This window comes from Peromyscus maniculatus, chromosome 2 (assembly GCF_049852395.1).
Source record: "Peromyscus maniculatus bairdii isolate BWxNUB_F1_BW_parent chromosome 2, HU_Pman_BW_mat_3.1, whole genome shotgun sequence".
NCBI lineage: Eukaryota > Metazoa > Chordata > Mammalia > Rodentia > Cricetidae > Peromyscus > Peromyscus maniculatus.
Genome location: NC_134853.1, coordinates 123753385 through 123775306, shown reverse-complemented (window position 1 = coordinate 123775306; position 21922 = coordinate 123753385). Strand labels below are relative to the sequence as shown.

General features: G+C 42.1%; 2 protein-coding genes across 23 annotated transcripts in view; one reads left to right on the top strand and one right to left on the bottom strand.

Annotated features, from left to right (window-relative positions):
* The window catches only part of Mier1 (MIER1 transcriptional regulator), a 57727-nt gene extending 48575 nt beyond the window's left edge, over positions 1–9152 (bottom strand). For 2 of the 19 annotated variants that reach the window (XM_042271499.2, XM_016005702.3), the window contains exons 1-3: positions 9013–9146; positions 7836–7936; positions 5174–5247 (exon numbers count right to left, since the gene is read on the bottom strand). In XM_042271499.2, the coding sequence (XP_042127433.1) occupies positions 5174–5247; positions 7836–7936; positions 9013–9073 (236 nt within the window). In that variant the 5' untranslated portion in view covers positions 9074–9146. The other 17 variants (XM_076564614.1, XM_076564615.1, XM_016005707.3 and 14 more) reach the window with 17 other exon arrangements.
* A 46-nt stretch (positions 9153–9198) lies between these two features.
* The window catches only part of Dnai4 (dynein axonemal intermediate chain 4), a 67492-nt gene continuing 54768 nt past the window's right edge, over positions 9199–21922 (top strand). For all 4 annotated transcript variants that reach the window (XM_076564612.1, XM_076564611.1, XM_076564610.1 and 1 more), the window contains exon 1: positions 9199–9435. In XM_076564612.1, coding sequence (XP_076420727.1) covers positions 9266–9435 — 170 coding nt within the window. In that variant the 5' untranslated portion in view covers positions 9199–9265. The remainder of the gene's footprint in view (positions 9436–21922) is intronic.

The window sequence follows — 21922 nt, the reverse complement described above, 5'->3', positions numbered from 1 at the left end:
AGTTTCATTTTCTCTATGGTGAAAAGCCTTACAATTCTTTAAGTTCCTTTGAAACTTAGGTTAACGTTCATTATGAATTATTCAAAATGCAGCTAAAAGGTGGGTAAGTTGAAGACTGTTTTCTGACTTGATTTTTTAACTCTATGACTACAGGAAAAGGCAATCTCAATTGGCATAAAGCTATTGTGTGGTGCTGCTTTAGAAACACACACACACACACACACACCCCTACCTCGCGCGTGTGCACACACATACTTTTTAACAGTTACATACCCACTGAAAAGCCCAAGCAAGTTTAGTCACTGCTATGAATTCTGAAGCCATTTGTTAATCCTTTCAAAGCACACAAGATTTGATCTGAATATCAAGCAAGAAATTTTAATATAGCTGTTTATTTCCAAAAAGACATACTCAGGCTTCATTGGCAGTATTTACATCTAAATTATAAGGGAAATTGATTAGTTTCACCAATATTATCTTAAATTAGCTCACTTCTCTTATTTCTCCCACCTAGGTTATCAAGTGCATTGACTCTTAGTCCCACCAAATTATTAAATATTTCAGGACTGTCATGCAGCACTGGAGTTCCTGACTAGTCTGGATAGCTTTCAGAAACAAATAATAAGCAGAGAAAATAAAACTCATCACCGCTATAGAGAACTGCTTATAGTTTAAATTTACTGCTGTTAAGGGAAACTAACACTGAAAAGAAACACAATCCAATTCCCTTAAAAACAAACAACCACCCAAAATCCAAGCAAATTCAAATAATGTTAAACAAGGAAATATTTTTAAGAGGGATGGATATAATAGTAAATAAATGTATCATTATTGAAAATATTTAAACTAATACATTAAGCAAGTCCATTTAAATATTTTGTTACAGAAGTAAGGCTCAGGTGAATAAAAAAGATCTTAAATTGTACTATGGCTTATTTTTTTTTTAAAAGAATCTCTGTATGTTTACATACTCTGAAATAAATGACAAAATTCTTTGTTCCCACAGGTCCCTGCACCACATTCCTTATAAAGCCCTAAGGATCAACTACTCCTTCCCCTTATTTTTTTCTCCTCCCCGACTTTGTAAAACTGTGACTACTCTGTAATTTCCTTCCTTTTAGTGTAACTAGGAGAGCCTTCTTTAGTAAGCTTACGGTAAGTAATCTTAAGTTATAATAAGCACTGGGAAATAATACTAAAAAGAACGAAGAAAGGGAGCATATACTAATTCTTCTGTGCACACAAAATACATTTTAACACGCCCACAACTGAAGAACCACTAAATGTATACTTCCTGTTATAAATTCAAAGATGACCAGATCAGTATAAAAAGACAACAAATTAAAAAAAAAAAACCATTACATATTACAACTGTATGCCACTTAAAGTTACAAATCAAGTATTTTTCTAGAAAAACAATGTCAAGATCAATCTCTGAAGTAGGAAAGAACAACATAAGTCAGAATACTTAAATTTTCGTCTGGAGCTATGCTTCTTCAAAAAGCTTCAATTCCTCCCATACTTACCAAATAAATGCATACTGCCCTCAGCTTTATTTAATCAAGAGTATAGTAGTTCAGAATGCAAATTCTTTACTGCATACCTCATAAAGAATAACCCTATTTAGTCTATACAGAGGTAAGTAAAAACATTTTAACTAATCATCTCTCCACCAATTTTTTTTACAACTACTGTTCTTGAGTAAAATCCCAATTATTAAAGAACTGAGACAAAGAAAACTATAAATTTACTTGTCACTTCACCTATGTTAGGATATTTTCATTGACACATAAAGTTCCTACACCGCTCTATGTTCCACGAGACCCTTGGGTTCTATCCTACACAGCAAAGCAAAGAGCAACCTATCAACACTCAAAGAATATAAAATATATTCCAGACCATTAAACAGATGCAATGAAAACAAGTCAAGTTCTTGAAATTGAACCATCCAGGTGTTTCTGCAAATCATAAGAATTCCATCTCCACATGATGAAATACCCAAGAAGAGTGGCTTAAACTAGAAAAATAGTGAGTTTCTGCACACCTCTTCCCTTTAATTTCTAAAACAAAAATGCTAATGTAACAAAATAATGTTCTCAGTATGCTGGAAGTCAAGTTATTACGTGTGGTTTCTTTAAACTTAAGTTGCAGTATTTTTGTACCCAAAGCTACTTTCGATAACTTGCTGTGGGATATGACTACATAAGCCTTGGGCCACAGTACAGCAGTGCGTCACTGTTCCATGTATCCAGTGGGTTTTCAGCAAAAGGGAATCCAGTGGAGGTTAACTGGTAAGATGCCTGGAAATCCAACTAGATATTCTACTTCCTCTTGTAGCACAGGAGTCAGACCTCACCAGGAATGGAGTCCAGGAACACTCAGGTGAGTGGATCAAACCAGGCACACTGAAGTCAGATAAAAGGACTGTGCTCACTAAACTCATGTCCTGCAATTCTTTAACTATGAATAGGTAAAGAAAATGAAAACAGACGTAACGCGTTTTGGTGGTAAGTCAGTAACGAAGTATTTTCAATACTGGCAGCAAACAGTCCCTACTACCATAAAAATCTCTTTTTTCTTTAATAGCAAAAAATCCAAGACTTAAATAAGAAGGCAATTCTGTGATACAAGTTAACACCCCCAAAACTACTCCAGGAAACCTGACAAGTACATGAGAGGCCCACCATCTTATGCTTCTGTATTCCAAGATTTAAGGATATTATGTATAAACAAATAGTAGTCACTCTCCACTTCATTTAGCAAATGAAGGCGTTGAAAACTGAGAGCTAAGTGGTCAATAAAATCACTTACTTCCTCAATCTAATTTCTGGTGCCTTTGACATAAAAATATGGAAATGTTTGGCCATTTTCTGCCTTCCTAAATCAAGTATTTACACGATTTGCCTCAATAGAGATCCGAAAGGTCCAAATATAACAATTTGAACTCCAGGGGAATAAATAATAACGAAATTCACGGGTAAAAATTAAACAAAACAAACTACAGAACTGATGTTTAAAGGCTTAAAACCAGACACAATGTTAAAATTTCCTATAGCATATTCTAAGGCCTAGTTAATCCTAACCCACCTTGTTTGCCTACCAATCTGAGCGCTAACCTGGGGAACTTGTTTACTAGACATGAAGAGAAGGCTGGGAAGGGATGCGGCTCAGTGGTAGAGCGTTTGCTTCTCTGCCTTGCACAAGACCCTTGGGTTCTATCCTACAGCAAGAGAAACAAGAAAAGCTTCCTCCAAGAACAGAAGAAAAAAAGGTAAATAATAGGCAAAAAGAAAATAGAGTAAATAACAGACAGCTTTGGTACTTTCATTTGTAAAGTTTTTTGGTTTGGGTTTTTTAAAGGGGAAAAAAAAAACCCAGCCAGTTCCAGAGGTAGAGGGTGGAAAAGAAACTTGGAGGTTCTGTCTGGGGGAAGAACCCCCAGTTTGAAGCTGGATAGGGCCTACTGGGTTAATTTTTCCTGCTCACCTACACACTATCAAGGAAATTACTAAATTAATCAAAGGCGGGTCAGCTTGTTCTCCCCCGGACCCAGACCGCAGGTCAGCAAGCCGCGGGCGGGCGCAGCGACGTCTGGGCTCGCGGGGGAAGAAAGTTCGCGGGAGCAGGCTGTGCGAAGTCCGCGGGCCGCGCGGGCGAGCGGGCGGGCGGGCCGGCCGGCGAAGTTGCGCCACGGGCGGCTTCCGGACGGGCGCCCTCGCCCGCTCCTCACCCCGCAGCCGCCTCCCAAGTGCCTCAAGTCCGACGGAGCCTCTCCACCCAACTAAGTTCCGTGGAGCCCGGCTCGGCTGCCCGGCCGGACAACAGGTGGGCAGCGGCGCCACAGGCCCGACCCGGGCAGGCCCGCGCCTCCCGCCCGCAGCCCTCCAACCGAGGCCCCGCCGGGGAGGGGCGCTCGTTCTTACCTCCGCCATGTTGGCCGCGCCACCGGGTCACATCGCCGCGGCGGGTCGCGGCCAGAACCCGGATGTGCGCCTGGGCCGCGGGGCTCCCGCCGCCGTCTCCGCCGCCGCCTCGGCGGGAACGCGCAGGAGCCGCCCGCCCGAGCGCGCCACCACACCCCGCTCCGCCCCCTCGCGGCGCCCGGCTCGGCGGGACGGGAGGGGAGAGGCCCGCGGGCACGCGCGGAGCAGGGCGCGCGCGGCCCCGTGGCCGCCGTCCCCGGGGAGCGCGCGAGGGGCGGGCCGGAGGGCCGCCACTCGGCACCGGGGCGGCCCCCGCGGGGCACTCACGCCGCAAGCGGAAAAATCCCTCCTATTCTACACGTCGGTCACTTCTGGAGTGCTAGCTAGAAAACAGATGTTGCCCGGACACAACAGCAGCACGAAGCGCGCCCCGACAAATACTTCCCCTGGTGATTCCCGACAAGAAAACCCTAGCTGCCCAAACTGGCAGAGCGCAAAGATGAAGAGCAGAGGATGTTAGCTTTTCCTCACTTTTTGCAAGCACTAGCAACACAGCTCTGCATCGGAGGAATTTATGCACAACTACACGAAAGTTTCAGATGTAAAGTAATGAAAAGCTGCCCTTCGATGGATGTCTATTTCACTGCAGGAAGACAGAACCTACTTACTTGCAATGCCTAAAATACCTGCAGGTAGAAAGTTTGTTTTAATGTACTGGCCTGGGGTTGCTAAATGGCCTTGAGGTCCATACTGACAATGGCCAGGGCCAATGATTTATTCCAATGTCCTAAAGTAGATGCTGGCTAAAATAGACTTAAGGCTGATATTATAAGAAGCAGTAAGATATTTTGCTAAACCAGAAGTTTAAAAAAGCTTTTTTTTTCCTCAAAAGACCAGCTTTTTTTTTTTTCACTAAATAAGGATTTTTCTTAATGAAGTTTCAAAATGACTACCAACATCAATCAGTTAAATGATACTCATTACCTCTAAGTAATATACAATGACTAACAATGCATTGTGCAAATGTGTACATACATAACTTTCTTAAACTTCATACTTATAATGTAATATGGGGGAATGCTGATTTCTTAAATTATTTCTATTTCCTTAAAATTCTAAATCTCATCAAGCCTTTTCCCATTTCTAAACACTGAACATGAACCTGAACGTCTTAAGCCCAATAACAATTTGTGCATGAATAAACTGCATTTACAGGTATATGAAGTAGCTGCTAAGTGAAAGGACATTACCTTGTAATTTGACAGGAAAAGAATCCAGAGACAGTCTGTAAACCAATTAAACATAAACATCTGATGCACATTTTCTACTGAAAGAAAAGCAAGGGAAAGAAGAGAAAGGAAAACTTTAAGGTTCCCAAATCTACAAACAATTCTTACCATTAACTGCACTGTACAGTATTTTCACTTTATTTTAAAGATTAAAAGCTTTCTCCCCCCACAAATTCCTGGAGGGAAATAAATATTTTAGAACAGGTATATGTATGTATATATAGTTTTATTAAATTAAGACACTACTTTGAACTTTTTTTAAATGTTAGTCCCTGTCCAAATAGTTCTCACTAGATGGAATAAAAGCTAAAGGCAAAGACCAATGACCAATGACCGTGCGTGGGCCAGAGGTGGGCACAGGTAAAAATAATAGAGGTCTTAGAGGTAGCTATACCATGGTGCTGAAGGAGGACTTGGCACTAAATTATGAATGGTTAATATAGATGGATTTTAGCTGGCCACTAAAAGGAAAGTTGGAGTATTGTTGATATTTAATACAAAAGTATAACTTGCTTTAGTTCTTTGAGTCTTTGAGCCTTCAGTTAAAACATCAACAAAAATCCCAACGGTGGTCAAGAGCAGACTCAGATTCCTCCAGCTATGGAGTGAGCTCTCAAGTCAGCACATCAAGTCTGTAACATTCTGAATAGGCACTTACTGCTAATCGCCTTTGAGTTAACTGATATTGCCAATCAATAGTATTCACGTTAAATGGCATTATCCTTGGGGGGGAGGGACATATTCCCTCTAAATATTTCCTCTTGGAAAAAATACACTGGAGTGCAGTGTTTTCTAGGCATTCTGGAGAAAGAGAAATGGCTCTAATACAGTGTAGGTCATTCACAACTCATTAGTGCTGAACTCAGTATTCCTGCATTGCGCCCTACCGACAATCCCATCGTTCAGAGCCTCAGAAACCACCTTCACGGAGAGCTATGTCCTTCTGAAAACCCTTCCATACCCTTTGGTGTCAGGTGGGTAAGAACTCACTACTCATGTCTTCCCGTGGCACAGGGCCCTGAGGTCCTTTGTCAGAGGTGGGATCTGCCAGGGAGTTCCAGAGACTTTGCTGTGCCTCTTGAAGAGGCTGCTCTTTTCAAAAACAGTTCAAATGCTTGGCTCAGTCTTCCCTGTCTTAAAAGCCAGAAGCTACTTCCTCACTTTCACCCATCACCCCTAGTTCTTCAGCACTCTATAAATTCAAGACACATCATCGCACTCAAGTGCAAACAGTCAATTTATACTTGGGCTAACAAACATGTATCCGAAAACAGGTCATGGCAGAGTAAAACGCAAAGGAAAATTCACCAATAACCTGATCAAACTCATTAGAATTTATTAATGTGACATGCAAAGTGTTAACTCTGTTAGCATTCTATATTAAACTGTTTAAGTTAACGTAAAAATGTAGCTGATTCCAACTCGTATGCAAGGTTTTTGTTTTCTATCTCAAAACAAACAAAAAACACTATATAAGGCCTAAATAAACCTAAAAAGCCTCCTTATTTTGGGGAAACTTAACATTAATTTTTACCTCATTAAGCTACTCACAACTATTCTATCCAGCAATGGATTCTTTTATGCCAATTCTTCATGAATTCTCCATGCAAAAGTAAAATGAGAGCTGGGGGTATAGCTCAGTGGTAAAATACTTGCCTACTATGTGAGGCCCTGGGTTCAAGCTCCAATACTATAAGAAAAAGTTATTAAACGACTTACAGTAGCTCTAAGGGGCACATGTATGAGTGCATGCATACTGCACAAGCATGCATGCATTCACAAACATGCACACACTCTCCAGAGATATTTAGTTGCTAACAAATATACTTAGGCTCACAGTTATACTTCAGTCAGTACCTCAATCAACAAAAACTCCTTTAACAACTTACATTTACCTAATATGTATAACCTTTTATTCAGCACCAACACCTGTCTCAAAAACTAGTAATATATCTGCTATATAGGCATATCTGTTTGGGAAACTCAAAAAAGTACCTCTCAAAGTACACCAAGAAAATACATGTAAGAATTCTGACTGATACAGATGAACACAGCATAACTAAGATCTTAAAATTCTCCAAGTCCGTGAGTCCTCTTTGGAGACTATTTTCTGAACTATTTCCTAAAGCTTGTATTTAGGAAGGACAGCCTACACTGTGTATGTGATGACCAAATACCTACATTCAAATTTTTTCTCGAATGGCATCTGAGACAGATTGAGTTTATCTTGACTTTAGTAGGCAGAATGCGGGATGCAAAGCACAGCAGCACATTACATCTGGAGGCTTCACAACTATGCAACAGTAATTATCTCTTCGTTAGTTCTTGTATTAATGCCATCCTAAAACACATAGAGAACTCTGGCTCTTCAAAGGACAGTGTGGGTTCCTTTTGTAATTTTTCCATACAGTTTCATTCAGCAGCCCCCTTTTTATTCTTATGTTGCAAACTTGAGTTTATAATCCTTAACCTCGCTGAGGTTATTTTTATCTCCCCTGAAGTCTTGAAAGGGTTGGCCACTAGCCGTCCTACAACACTAGAACAGACAGTGATCAAGACGGTTCCATCACATGAGGGAGTCCGCTTTTGCCCTCCCTTCGTCTCCGATTGTCCCCCTGCCTACCAGCATCACATCCGTCTTGTCTGCATTGAACCTCAACCAGTTGGTTCTTAACCACGTCCGAAACTCAGCCAGGCACTGGGAGAATCGAGCCACCACACCATCTGGATTAAAGGAAAAGAAAGCCTCAGTAGGGACGAGACAGAAACAGTGTTCCCACAAGCTCACCCAGTCTCACGTTTTCAAAAAGAATGTCTGAGAAACCAGGTCAACCGCCCCCCATGGCAGTTTCAGCAAAAAGAAGCAAACAAGTAAAAAAAAAATTGAGTCTTGCAATTTGTAAGCAATGCTACAGATTAAAAAAGGAACCCGATAATTAGGTTCCCGTATTTCACCCAAGATTTAGGAAAGGTTTAGTCAATTTCGGGTCATCTCAGTCTTAAAACTGCCTAAGGTCTTCTGCAGAATTACAAAGATCGAGGAGATTTAATCTAAGAAAACTGAAGCCCGTGGGGGAGTGACTTGCCCAAGGTCACACAGCACGCAAGGACCAGAGATGGGCACCAGGCCAGGAGCCTCTATATTACAAGCTAAAAGAATAAGGCCACTCGCGGGGGGGACGGGGGACGGCTTGGGGGGGGGGGTCGGCACGAGCACCGGGAGCGGCTCGTTCCCTGCAATGCCGTCTTCAAGTCTCTCGCCCCTTAGCTCCCTCCGACAACGGCTGGTGGACCCAGGTTGAGCCCATCATCACCTCGGGGGATGCTCTGCCTCAGAGCCCTCCACTGGCTGGGACAGCTGGGGAAAATCAGGGGCACAGAGGTGGAGCCACGGGGGAGTGGCCAGGAAGCCACACCCCTGCCGCGGAGCGAGGGCCGACCGAATGGGGCGGAAGCTGGCCTGCCTGCCTGCCCGCCCGGCGAACTCACTCCGCAGCGTAGTCCCGGCGTGCCGCGGAAGCAGCGAAGATTGGCGTCGCCGCCGCCGCCGCCGCCGCCAAGGCCGAAAGACCGGGCAGGGGAGGGGCGGCAGCTGCGCGTGCGCACGGGGCGGCAGTGCCTCCGAGCCGCCAGCCCGCCCCGCCCACATGGGGGACAACCCCGCCCCGGAAGTCAAGGGTCTTCCGGGCGGCGCTCTGCCGTGGGGGGAGGGGAAGTGGAGAAAGGGGACTGCGGGCGCCTCCGGAGCTCTGCTTTCCGATGGAAGGATAGGGAAGATGGTTTGTGGAGGCTGCACTTACAGCCACCGCCGCTGCCGCCGCCTCCGCTGCTGCCGCCGCCGCCTGGAGACGCCCCATCCATCCGCCTGCAGCCGGGAGACTCGCAGCCTGGGAGGGGCCTAGGGCCTGGGCCGCCCGCCTCCTCCGAGTCGTCGCCCGAGCTTCCTCCAGCTCCACCAACCCTCTGCCCTCCCCTCCGCCTCCGCCCTCCTCCTCATCCTCGAGCGGCCAGCCAACCGCGCGGCCGCTTCTTGAGCCGGGCTCCGCGGTCGCCATGACGCCCGTCAAACATTCCCAAAGCGGCTGCCGCGGGCGGTTGGGGGTCCCGGTACTGCAGAAGCCGCTAGAGAGAGGGCGCTGGGCCCTGGGCCCTGGTCTGCGGGTCGCCACTATGTATTCCTCTACCTCTCCAACGAGCACCCGCAAGCAGGCCAGCTTTGCTACGTAAGTTCCGCACTAGATCCGTGGTCCATTCCTCTAGATCCCGGCGGCAGCCCCTCGGTTTGGAAAGGGGTTCCCAACGCCTTCGATCTTGCGGAGCCCCCAGGCCACTCCACCTCCTTGGGCCTAGTTCGGTCTTGATAGAACCCCATCTGCGGTGCTCGGCTCCTGCTTCCTGTTGCTCCCAAGTGCTTCTGCTTGTATTCTTTCCTCTGGTCTTTCAACTTCAAGCCTTGCTGCGCTCGGGCTCCTTGGTTTCTCTGAGCAACCAGAGCTAATTTTAATATGTTCGCTGGCAGAGGATTTTTTTTTTTTAATCTCCTTTTGCCAGCTTGCCTTAAGACTCTTAACTGCCTATAACATTCTGCTAAGCCAGAGGAAAAGCATAAAGATGTGTGGACTCCTGTGGCGTAGAACTTGAAAGTGGTTCATTGAATGTCCACTAAAATGTTCCCGAATTTTCACACATTTCAGTGATTTTGTTGTTTTTTCAAACCAGCCACATCTTTTCTTCAATCCTCTGCTCAGTTAATCGTTTGCCATTTAAACTTACTGAAAGTTACTGGGAGAGAACCTTATTCTCTCTTGATTGTAGTACTCAGCCTTTAGGCCGCCCTTCCACTTCACCAAAAAAGCTTTCTGATAGCCAACAACAGTTTACACTTTTGTTGTTAACTAGCCCATCATCAGCTTTGACCTAAGTGACCACTTACTGAGTTTTGAAATGGTTCAGTTAACTACCGGTTCACCACTCATTCCCCAGTCTTCGTTAGGTTCGTGACTAGTTTTCTGCTTTTATTTTTATGTATGTGTGTCTGTTTGTGTATATTTAGAGATAGATAGAGTCTCACTGTGTAGCCCTGACTGGCATGGAACTGTATTGAAAGTGCTGGGATTAAAGGCTTATTGTTTACCAATCTACCCATCTGTCCCTTATCTAAATATATGTTGTGGGGTCAGGTGATCTCTTCGTTATTGCCCTGTGACTTTCCAAGTCATGTATAGTCATGACTCAGAAGTTTTTAATCCTCTTCAGGATCTCTCTCAAGAACACTGAAAACGAAATGGCTACACTTAAAATCAGTAGACTGCTTAAAATTCATCTTCATTGTTGCATTGTACTCCCTTTGTTTCCAGTATACAGTCATTCCTGTTCCAGTCAAGTGCAGTCCTTGTAGTTCCACATTCTGCTGTGTAATGAGGGCCACTTTGACTTTTTGAAGTAGCTATGCAATCCAAACCTAACACTTTCATCCAAGTCATTTCTGCATTGGAATAGCTGGCTGAGTAGTCCGATTGCCAACAGCCTCCATGTGATAGTCATTGTAGATCTGCTCAAAAGTTCCCTAAGCATTTCCCATTCCCTCTGAGTAAGTTCTCCCATTTTTCCAAGTGCCACAGGATCTGGCTTTGATTCTGTCACTCCAGTATTATAGTAACACCCCCCCCCATTCACTCTCCCACCCCCCCCACCCCCCACAAGTATTCCCGTTTCTGCCCCTGGGAATTTGCTGTCCTTTGGAATAGTATATGCCATATAAGCCTCAGGATTCACTTATTTCTGTCATATGTCTCCATATATGAAATAATAGTTTATTTCCCAGGATCAACCTCACCCTTGCTGTATGTTTTATAAAAAGTCTATCCCCATGGGTATAAAGATTTTTATTTTTGTGTACTGCTGTAGACTCTTATTACCTAGAATGAAGAATGTTTTTAATACACATTTGGGGTGTGTGTGTGTGTGTGTGTGTGTGTGTGTGTTTCGAGACAGGGTTTCTCTGTGTATCAGCCCTGGCTGTCCTGGAACTAACTCTATAAACCAGTCTGGCCTGGAAGTCACAGAGATCCTCGTGCCTCTGCCTCCGAGTGCTGGGATTAAAGGTGTGCACTACCACCACCTAGCTGTACACATTTGTTAACTGAACAAATGAGTAGACATACATATCAATACCTGGTTACTGGTTTCTTTGCCCAATTTCCTTTTTGGCTTTATAGAGATGTTAAAGTATGTAACTTAAAACAAACATGATATAACACTTGTTAATTCAAAACAGACACATACACAACCATGACTTTCATTTCAAAGGGAATAAGAAATGGTTTATTCTGGAACTTAATATGAGTGACCATGGCCCAGGAACACAAATTCAGGTTTTCCCAAATACCATGCTCTAATATGGTAAAATCACATGAAATTTTATAAGTCAATACACTTCTACATGCAGTGGTGGAAACGACAGATGGTAGGTTCCAGCAGAGTGGGGGAGTCACTGTTACAGCTATCGATAACATTCTTGAGGCCATTTGGTGGGTGGAAATCAGTAATCTGTATACATTTCAAAGGGTTTCACTTAGTAATCTAAAGGATATTAGGTCAGACATAGAGGTAGGCAGAGAAAGGCAATTAGGGGCCTAACCATAGCAAGGTCAATTGTAGTCAGGCTTTAGACCTGCAACATTCCAACCTCTCCACAGTCATCAAGATTTAATCTGTTAATTAGCTTTTGTAGAGTGTTCAGTGTAAGGTGTGGCTTCTTCCTAGGAACACTAGTTTGCACTCACAGTAGCTGAAAATGTTAGAAAACTCCTTGGGAATTCAAGTAATGGCATTTATAACAGATGAATAGTTAAGGACAGGATAGAATTCGAGATGTGAGCTACTGTAACTTTTTGATATAGCCATGTTACCTGATTAAAACCAAGTTTCAAACTTAGTTATTGCTGTAACTCGTTATTTCTCATCTTTATTTTAGAATTTATTTCTGATTGTATAAAATATCTCTTGAAGAATTTGCCAATTTTTCACTTTCTTGATTTTCCCATTTTGCAATCTTCCTATTAGCATCACAGATCTGGACAAATCACCCATTGTGCTAAAAACAACCCTTTTCTCTACCTGGTTGTTTTATTCTAATTCTTTGCATGTTCTCATTTTGTTATTTAATTTATTCTTTGAGTATTCATCTGTTTACTGTTATAACTTAAAAAGAGAAGCAGGCGAATGACAAGGAGCTGACATGAGATCACCCTTCAGAATGAGCTGTATTAGAGCCTCACTACCCTCGAGTTGGCTGGGGTATGTGGCGGGAGCCGGGAGAAGGGGAGGGAGGCATGATTGGACCTTGCAGGAGGAGAATGTTAGGAGACCTAGAGCATATTACAGGTAGGCAGCCTGACGGGACCTTGAAGGAGAGATGGAGAGAGTATTCCCTTCAGAATCCCAGAAAGGAACTTTAGAAGAGATGGTTGTCATGTATAATATGACATGAGTCCTGAGGAAAATAGCCTTCAAATCCCCAAGGCAAAGGGGTTTCTGCTTCCTACAGGTTCCCATTTAGGTAGACAGGCCCCATATGGAGGGGTCTAGCTTGGCCTGACCTATAAGCTGCAGATGCAGCACTAGGTAGGACCATAACTTACCCTACAGCAGCAAGGCCACAGTTCAGCAGGCTTTGTTATTCTACTGGGTGTCCCAGAGAGAAGTGCAGGGAGAGGAAGCCTGTCAGTTCTTTGTCCTAACCTACAGACTGCTGGGAGGCCTGCTCTCATTTCTGACTGGGAGGAGCAACTAGAGAGTCTTTGGTCTAACTTGTTACTCATCTGTTCTTGCACGTTATCCACTTGTTCTATTAGAACCCTAAGCATATTCATTATTTTAAATTCATAGTTTTGACAATTCCAAAATATCTGCCGTATCTGAGTCTCATTCTGTGTTCACATACAAATTAAATCAGCTGTCCATAGCATCCCAGCTAGACAGTTGACTAGTTTGCTGTTTTGCAGGCAGCTGTTGTTGTGAGTTCATGAGTGTAGCAGTCCTGTGCTGTCCAGAAGACACTGTTTTGCTCCTGTCCTCCCCTGTCTCTGGCTGTTACTCTCTCCACCTCCACTTGATAGTCTGAATCTTGGGAAGCTGTGTGGTACAGATGTCCCATTTGTGGCAAAGCATCCACAGTCACTGCGTCTCTGCACTTTGACTAGTTGTGAACTTCTGAGTTAACTGCTATCCATTGCACGAAGAAACATCTCTGATGAGGACTGAGAGCTTCACCATCTGGGCTCAGGACTGGTCCTCTCCATCACTTGCATTGTTTTAAACATGAATCTTGGTTCAAATATAATAGGAATCCTGAGAAAGCAGTCATAACAAAAACATGATTAACAAAAGAACATATACTTACTGTAATGTAAGACAAATTGCTAAATGGTCTTTAATAAAAAACCCAGAATCAGATATTTGGGTAAATACTTAAAGATCAGAGAGATAAAAGAACAAGCCACTTCATACCTCTAGTACTCAGCCGGAAAAGCCTTCCTCAGCCGAAAGACTTTAGTTCCTATCTCCTCATGCCTTATCTGCCTTTCTCTGCCCACCCATATCATTTCCTTTCTCAATTTTCCTAGTGCTGGGATTAAGGGTGTGTAACTCCCAAGTATTGGGATTAAAGGTGTGTGCCACCACTGCCTGGCTCTGTTTCTCTCGTAGAGTGAGTCAATCTCATGTAGTCCAGGGTGTCTTTGCACTCACAGAAATCCAGACTGATCTCTGCCTCCTGAGTGCTAGGATTAAAGGTGTGTGCCACCACTGCCTGGCTTTTATGTTTAATCTAGTGGCTTGTTCTCTGATCTTCAGGCAAATTTATTACCTTACACAAGATATAACCACATTTCCCTTTTTTTGTCTAAAATAATAAAAGGTTATTACTAATATAAGAAAAACTATATACAATAAGTACAATAAATATATATAATATATACAGTCAATTACATTAACAATGTCCAGTCCATAAACATTTGACAGATTCAGAGATAATACTCCATTATTGTAACTTCATTAAAACTGAAGTTAGCATTATTTTTATCATTTAAGACTATCAAGCAGTTGGTGGGGGTGGTAGACGCCTTTAATCCAAGCATTCAGAAGGCAGAGGCAGGTAGATCTCTGAGTTTGAGGCCAGCCTGGTCTACAGAGCATGTTCTAGGATAGTCCACACAGAGAGATCCTGTCTCAAAAAACAAAAAAAGGCACGGGGGGGGGGGGCCGGCGCGGGAGACTATCAAGCAAAATATTGACTATCTCAAATGTATTCATAAAAAGATTTTAAAAATATAGAAAGTGAGGCTGGAGAGATGACTCAGAAGAGTGCTTATTACTCCTGCAGTGGACCTGGATTCAGTTCCCAGTAGCCACAAGGTGGCTCACAACCACCCATAACTCCAGTTTCAGAGGATCTGATGCACTATTGATCTCCTGGCACACATATATACATGTAGTCCAACACTCATGAAATAAATCTTTAAAGCAATAGAACTTTAAAATAAAGGGATGGGACTGTGAGAAGACTCAGAGGGTAAAGATGCTTGCTGCTAAGCCTGATGATCTGAGTTCGTTCTCTGAGTGGGGCCCTACATGATGGAAGGAGAGAACCAACTCTGGTAAGTTGTCCTCTGATCTCTACAGGCATGCTGTGGTGTGCATGCACACATACACACAATAAATAATTTTTTAATGAGGGAAATGGTCATGTATTTGAGATATACATTTGTTAATGCAACCAAAGGTGAGTATCACCCAGTATTTCTGAGGTCCATGTAGATTTGTGCCCAGAAGTTTGATATGAGAAGTACAAATTTACTTCGTGAAGCATGAAGTACCTGATTGTCTTTTTCTCCAGGCAGAGTGAAATTTTTTTATCTTCCCACTGATGAAATTATCTGGTTTTCTTTACCTTGGGAAAAATTCTATAGCCATTTTTGAATTTTTAGTTACCATATTTCCAAGTCTCTTAATAGCATGTTACCCTTTTATAGTATTGGTTAATACAGTTTATTTTTTCATGGGACATAAGTACTTATTTTATAATGAGTTATGGGAAAAAAATGGATGTTTTCCAAAATTGATAGATCTTGGATGAGAACCAAAGCTTTAGTTAATTTGAAGAATTAGTGTCATTTGTTTACTTAATAGGCCAAATTTTATAAATAGATTAAAGTATTTGTCCATTGAATTGAATTCCATGATCACTATGTAATTTAGCAGGAATACCACATGAGGGAATAATTCTTTTAAAGAGAATTTTACCTACTGTTAAGGCCTATCCAGCAAGTGAAAGCCTTACCCAATGGGAAAACAAAAATAAATCTAATCACAAATTTTAAATGTCTTTTTTAGTAAAAGGAAAATTAAAAAATCCTTTTTGTTCTAAATTTTTTTCTTCTTGAGACCATGACTAAGAGACAGTGCTTAAGAAAATCGTAATGTAACAGAACTGGTAGTGTCGTTATTTAATATCCTTTAACTATAATCAGCTGAGTTATAAGTACATTTGTTTTCTATGACCCTTCCTGAAACCCACTAATGTTCTGGAGATGTCTTATTTGCATTTTGAAACATTCCTTCACTTTAGGACAAAATTACCAGTCAGTACTTTCTCATAAGAAAGCATTTTCCTCTGTCTTTAACCTTTATCAAAAATATACTTATCTGGTTCTTCTGTCTTATTTCCTTTAAAGTAAACATGGATTTAATGAGACATGGGGGCTTGGACACAGTCAGCTCAGTCCTGCAGACATTCTTCTTGTGCCAGCAAATTAACCCATTTGTTAGAGGTTTAAATCCTATTAGAACAGGTACTTGGGGCCGGGCGGTGGTGGCGCACGCCTTTAATCCCAGCACTCGGGAGGCAGAGGCAGGCGGATCTCTGTGAGTTCGAGGCCAGCCTGGGCTACCAAGTGAGTTCCAGGAAAAAGGCGCAAAGCTACACAGAGAAACCCTGTCTCGAAAAACAAAGCAAAAAAAAAAAAAAAAACCAGGTACTTGGAAACTTTTTGTTTAAAGGCGTTTCATTTTTTTTTTTTTTTTTTTTTTGGTTTTTCGAGACAGGGTTTCTCTGTGTAGCTTTGCGCTTTTCCTGGAGCTCACTTGGTAGCCCAGGCTGGCCTCGAACTCACAGAGATCCGCCTGCCTCCGCCTCCCGAGTGCTGGGATTAAAGGCGTGCGCCACCAACGCCCGGCAGGCGTTTCATTTTTATTTGGGCTCATAAGACAACCAGAACAAGTTAGCTTTGGGACAGTTTTCCTTCCCTTTGAGCTAAATGAATGCTTGTTACTTAGAGGGCTGAAAGCAGAGGGAGAGAGAACCCTCCTCCTGTCCTTTGAGTAGCAGGCTTTGAGTCCAGATGAGGCCATTATCCCTTAGGAAAAGCTGGAAAACCAAAACTGACAGAAAAATCAGGAAAAGTCCCAACCAGGGCTGTGTGGTTTCACCCCCTAGCATGGTCGTCTTGGTTGAATCCCCTTCTTTGATGCTTGCCGTTACTCTAACTCCACTCATGCCAACGAGCAGAAAGGCATTCGAGTTTGCTTTAGCAGCTGTAATTCGTTTTAAAAATTAGAAATTAATTTGCCGTCAAATGAGATGGACAGGAAGCATACATAGGTAACACAGACATCACCATACATAAAGATGGATTTGAAAATCAGATCTTGCAGTTTTCATTTAGATGAATAGTTCTCAACCTGTGGGTCCTGACCCCTTTGAGGGTTGAACAACCCTTTCACAGGGGTCACATATCGGGTATCCTGCATATCCTATATTTACATTATGGTTCCTAACAGTAGCAAATTACAGTTACGAACTAGCAATGAAAATAATTGTATGGTTGGGGGTGGCCACAAGATGAGGAACTGTGTTAAAGCATCACAGCACGAGGAAGGATGAGAACCGCTGATCTGGATCATCATTTCTCATTTTAGGTTCGGTGCCTAACCTTGACTACTTCGCCTGTAGCATCAAGCAATTACTGATTTCACATCTGTACTTTTAAGAAGTTCGAGTGATTCTTAGTGTAAAGAAGATAACTGGGTTTTTCAAAACAAGAGTGTGGCCTAATTATTGATAAGTCTTTAAAGCAAGCACCAACACCTTGCTTTTAAGATGACTTAAGGGGTTGGGATTTAGCTCAGTAGCAAGTGCAAGCTGCTAGGTTCTGTCCTCAGCTTGGCGGTGGGCAGAGGGGCCACTTCCTTTTCCTTTAGCTCAAATTGGACAAAAAAGAACCTTGAAAAAATGTAGATTGTGGATGTTACTGTTTGTTACAATTATATCTCTAATTCACCATGAGAATTAGAGATTTAAAGATCTTTAATAAACAGATCCATTATTTGATGTTATGACAGCTTTTAAAAAACTATCATTTATATATTAAAACTATTTCTGAAGAAGAAATTATAGCAATTAACCTAATAAAAAAAGACTTTAAGATAAATCATGTAGGTACCCAAGGTTTGTTTTAATTATCATAAAGCAATTTTGTGTCCTATGATTTTCACATTACACATGAGTATTACACAAATCCTTTCACCTTTAAACCTGTTTTAGAAAGAAAGCTATCGAAGTCTGTGTATCTTAACATTAAAATATGTAGCTTAATGAAACTTATCTTATGACTACAATGAATACTTTTATATAAACAAATAGAATTTTAAAGTTTTATAAAATACTTGATAGACCCAAAGATACCATCTTAATAGGTTTTAAGAAGTTCAGAAAACCCATGTGTATAAAGCAGTGTGTTTTTATCAGACCTTTTGATATATCACCAAAACACATTTACAAGTATATGCATGTGGATTTTAATTGCACATGCTAAAAAAAAATTCCAGTGTCCATCAAATGAATGAAAAATTTGAAGCAGCCACATGGGGATACAATTATAATCACAAATAACAGAGTTACATGAAATCCGGGTGTAACTAGTAAAAAGAAGAGAAGTGTGAAGTTATATCCCCAGCTCCTTGAGATGTAAGGAAGCTTAGTAGCACAAAACCTGGAAGATGGAGTTTGTTGTGTAGCCTTAAGGCAATATCTTAATTTCCTAATGTTGGGTGCCAAATAGCAGAAGGTAGAGGACACAGGGAACTACCTTCCTTGGTGTAACTTTGGGCTAGAGCTGTTTAGTCTTAATTTATAGTGAGGCTAAACTAATTCCAGTGCTTGCTTGTGTGTCTAAAAGAAGAGAAGGAAAGAAAATTCTTGGGTCAAATACTGTACACCTTCCCAGTGACCATCTGGGACATTCTCTTCCTAGATTAGGCAAGTTGACATTGAAAGTCTGAAACTTAGAGCCATTTACCCAGAGGAAAAACATCTAACAACAGCAGCAAAGGTCAGAAGAGGAAAGAAGAGGTGAAATTGATGATCATAGTGATAACAGTTGACCCGTTATCTGGGACTCTGACCTAGAAGAGAAATCTAAAAGTTTAATAGGTAGAAAACAATGGATGGGCCTGTTGATCACGGTCTGTAGTTGAAGACTTAGGAAATTGTCATGTCTCAGAAACCTGTTTGAACAGTCAACTTAAAAGTTTTTGATTTTGATTTTTTGAGACAGGGTCACATGTAGCCCAGGCTAATCTTGAACTCACTAGCCAGCTAAAGATGGCCTTGAGCTCCTTCCTGTTCCTCCTGCCTCCACGGGTGTTGTACCACCTCATCTAGCTGACTAGTTTTATGAGGGGGAATGATCAGCCAGTGGATATTACAAGGATGTATTCTAAAAAGCCTCTTGGAGTCAGTAATTTGAGAGAATATATTATTGTAATTCAGGTTGTCCCTATACAGGAGGAGCTGACTTATGGAGCATGTAAGAGGAATAAAGAAGTGGACAGGGTTGGGAAAGGAACTGAGTGGAAGGGTGTTTGGTAGGGTGTCAGGCTCTCATTTCAATTCCTAGCACCACAAAAAGTCTAACTCATCAATGTTTTAGGAAATTGGGCTATAACAGGAAAAAAGGCTGTAGTAGGCAGAGGACATTATAGTTAAAGAGAAAGATTTTAAGTATAGGAAAAACTAGGGCAGAGTTATGCTCATAGCAGAATAAGATAGAGGACTCCTAAGAATTACTGAAAAACAGTCTCTGAAAAACAGTGCTAGGTTCTAGAATATGGATAAAATTTAGTTTCAGATGGAATAGCAACAACTTTTCAAACATTTATTTTGCACGTGCCGTGTGTGTGTGTGTGTGTGTGTGTGTGTGTGTGTGTGTGTGTGTGTGTGTGTGTGAAGTTATAGGTTGTTATGAACTGCCATGTGGGTGCTGGGGACTGAATTCTGGTCCTGCAAGAGCAGTAAGTGCTCTGAACGATGAGCCATCTCTCCAGCCTCCATAGAATGGCAACTGTTGTAGAAAGGGACAATGTGATAAGGATGAATTCAGAGGAGTCTATGGAAAGCAAGAGAATTTAAAGATGGTATAAATATTACAAAGAAATTTTTTGTTTGTTTGTTTGGTTGGTTGGTTTCTCAAGACAGGGTTTCTCTGTGTAGTTTTGGTTCCTGTCCTGGATCTCGCTCTGTAGACCAGGCTGGCCTCAAACTCACAGAGATCCACCTGACTCTGTCTCCCAAGTGCTGGGATTAAAAGCGTGCACCACTGCCACCTGGCCTTACGAAGGAGTTTTTATAGGACTGATATTTTATTAATGATTTTGGTGGTAAAGTCCTTCCTTTACACAAGAAAGGAAGGTGTCTAGGGTAAGGTACTCAAAAGGATGTAAATTCAAATATTTACTCAATGAGCATAATAGGCTAGCGTGCTAGGCACCGGGGATATAATGGAGAAGATAAATTCCCATGTTTAATGTGCTTACACTCTGTAGAAGAGTGTAAAACAAACTAAAAACCAAATAGTGTTAAGTGATATGAAAAAAAGTAAAGTGGGAAAACTAGATCATTGTCCAATTTTGCTAAAAAAAAAAAAGTCCAAATTGCTTCCTTTGGAAGTGTATTTGCTTTTTAGAATCTAATGAAACATCATAGAAGTGTTCAATACAAAGAAGAACCAGAGTGGTAAAACAATAGAGTTTGGGCCCGTCTTGTGAATTATGAACTAAATCCAATAGTACAATTATATAGTCCTTCCAGAATTTAAATGTTTTACTATAATTTAATTTAAATTTCCTGATTTAAAAATTGTGTAATTTGTCCAAAAGGAATTAGAGTACTTCCCCCAGGTCTTATTACTCATGTTTAACTTTGCCTGTTTTACTACACTGTACACTGATAGGTGTTTATCATGTAGCAGGTACTTCCTAAATTAAATTTGTGTAATCCTCATAATACTCTGTGAGTAGTATTATTCCTGTTTTATGAGCAAGAAAACTAAGACCCAAAGAAGTCGGTACAGCTTTTGGATCTTTCTGTTTGAATCAAATCTCATGCTTTCCTTTTAGCCTCTACATCTTTATATAATTTTTAGATTATATTTTCATTTTTTTTACTGTGTATGAGTGTGTATTGGCATGCATATGAGCCTGGCCACACTATGTGAGGACCAGAGCACAGCTTTGTGGATGTGGTTCTCTCTTGTCTTGCTTTTGAGGTGGTCTCTCTTACTGTTCCTGCTGCACCACTTAATCTAGGCTGGCTGGTGAGAGATGCTGGGTGGTATTTCTGTCTCCACATCTGGCTTTTTACATGGGCTGGGGGGGATGTCACCAGGCTTTCACCACAACCACCTTTACCCACAGAACCATCTCAATGGCCCTGTGCCTTTTTACATAAAATGATGTTAGCTCTAACCGCTTCAAGTTGCTTCAAAAGTGATGGTACATGTACACGCTCTAGAAATGCACTTGCACAAACTAAAGTCTCAAGTAGCTATTGGTACATGGTAATTGTTTAGCTTATTTGCACTTCTAAGTGAAAGCCTACTTTATAATTTCAATTTTTTATTTATTTATTTTATTATTAAAAAATTTTCTATTCACTTTACATACCAACCACAGATCCTCTCCCTCTTCCTGTCCCCCATGTTTTCCCCCAACCCACCCTCCATTCCCACCTCCCCCAAGTCAAGGTCTCCCATGGGGAGTCAGCAGAGCCTGGCACACTCAGCTGAGGCAGGTCCAAGCCCCTCCCTGCTGCACCAAGGCTGCGCAAGATGTCACACCCTAGGCACTGGGCTCCAAAAGCCTGCCCATGTACCAGGCCTGGATCCCAATTCCCCTGCCTGGGGGCCCCCTAAACAGTTCCAACTAAACAACTGTCTTGCTTATCCAGAGGGCCTAGTCCAGTCCTATGCAGGCTCTACAGCTAGTGGTCTACAGTTCATGGTTTTCCACCAGTGTTGCTATTCCTCTCTGCATGTTTTCCCATCATGATCTTGATTGTCCCCTGCCCACAGAATCCCTCCTCTCTCTCATCGATTGGATTCCCGGAGCTCGGCCTGGCAGCTGGTGGTGGATCTCAGCATCTACTTCCATCAGTAACTCAATGAAGGCTCTGTGATGACAATTAGGGTATTCACTAATCCAGTCACCGGAGTAGACTATTCCAGGCACCCTCTTGACCATTGCCATTAGTCCAAGGTGGGACCATCCTTATGGATTCCTGGGAACTTCCCCAGTACCCTGCCTCTTCCTATTCCCATGATGTCTTCATTTATGCTAGTATCTCTTTCCTTGCTCTCCCACGCTGTCCATGTT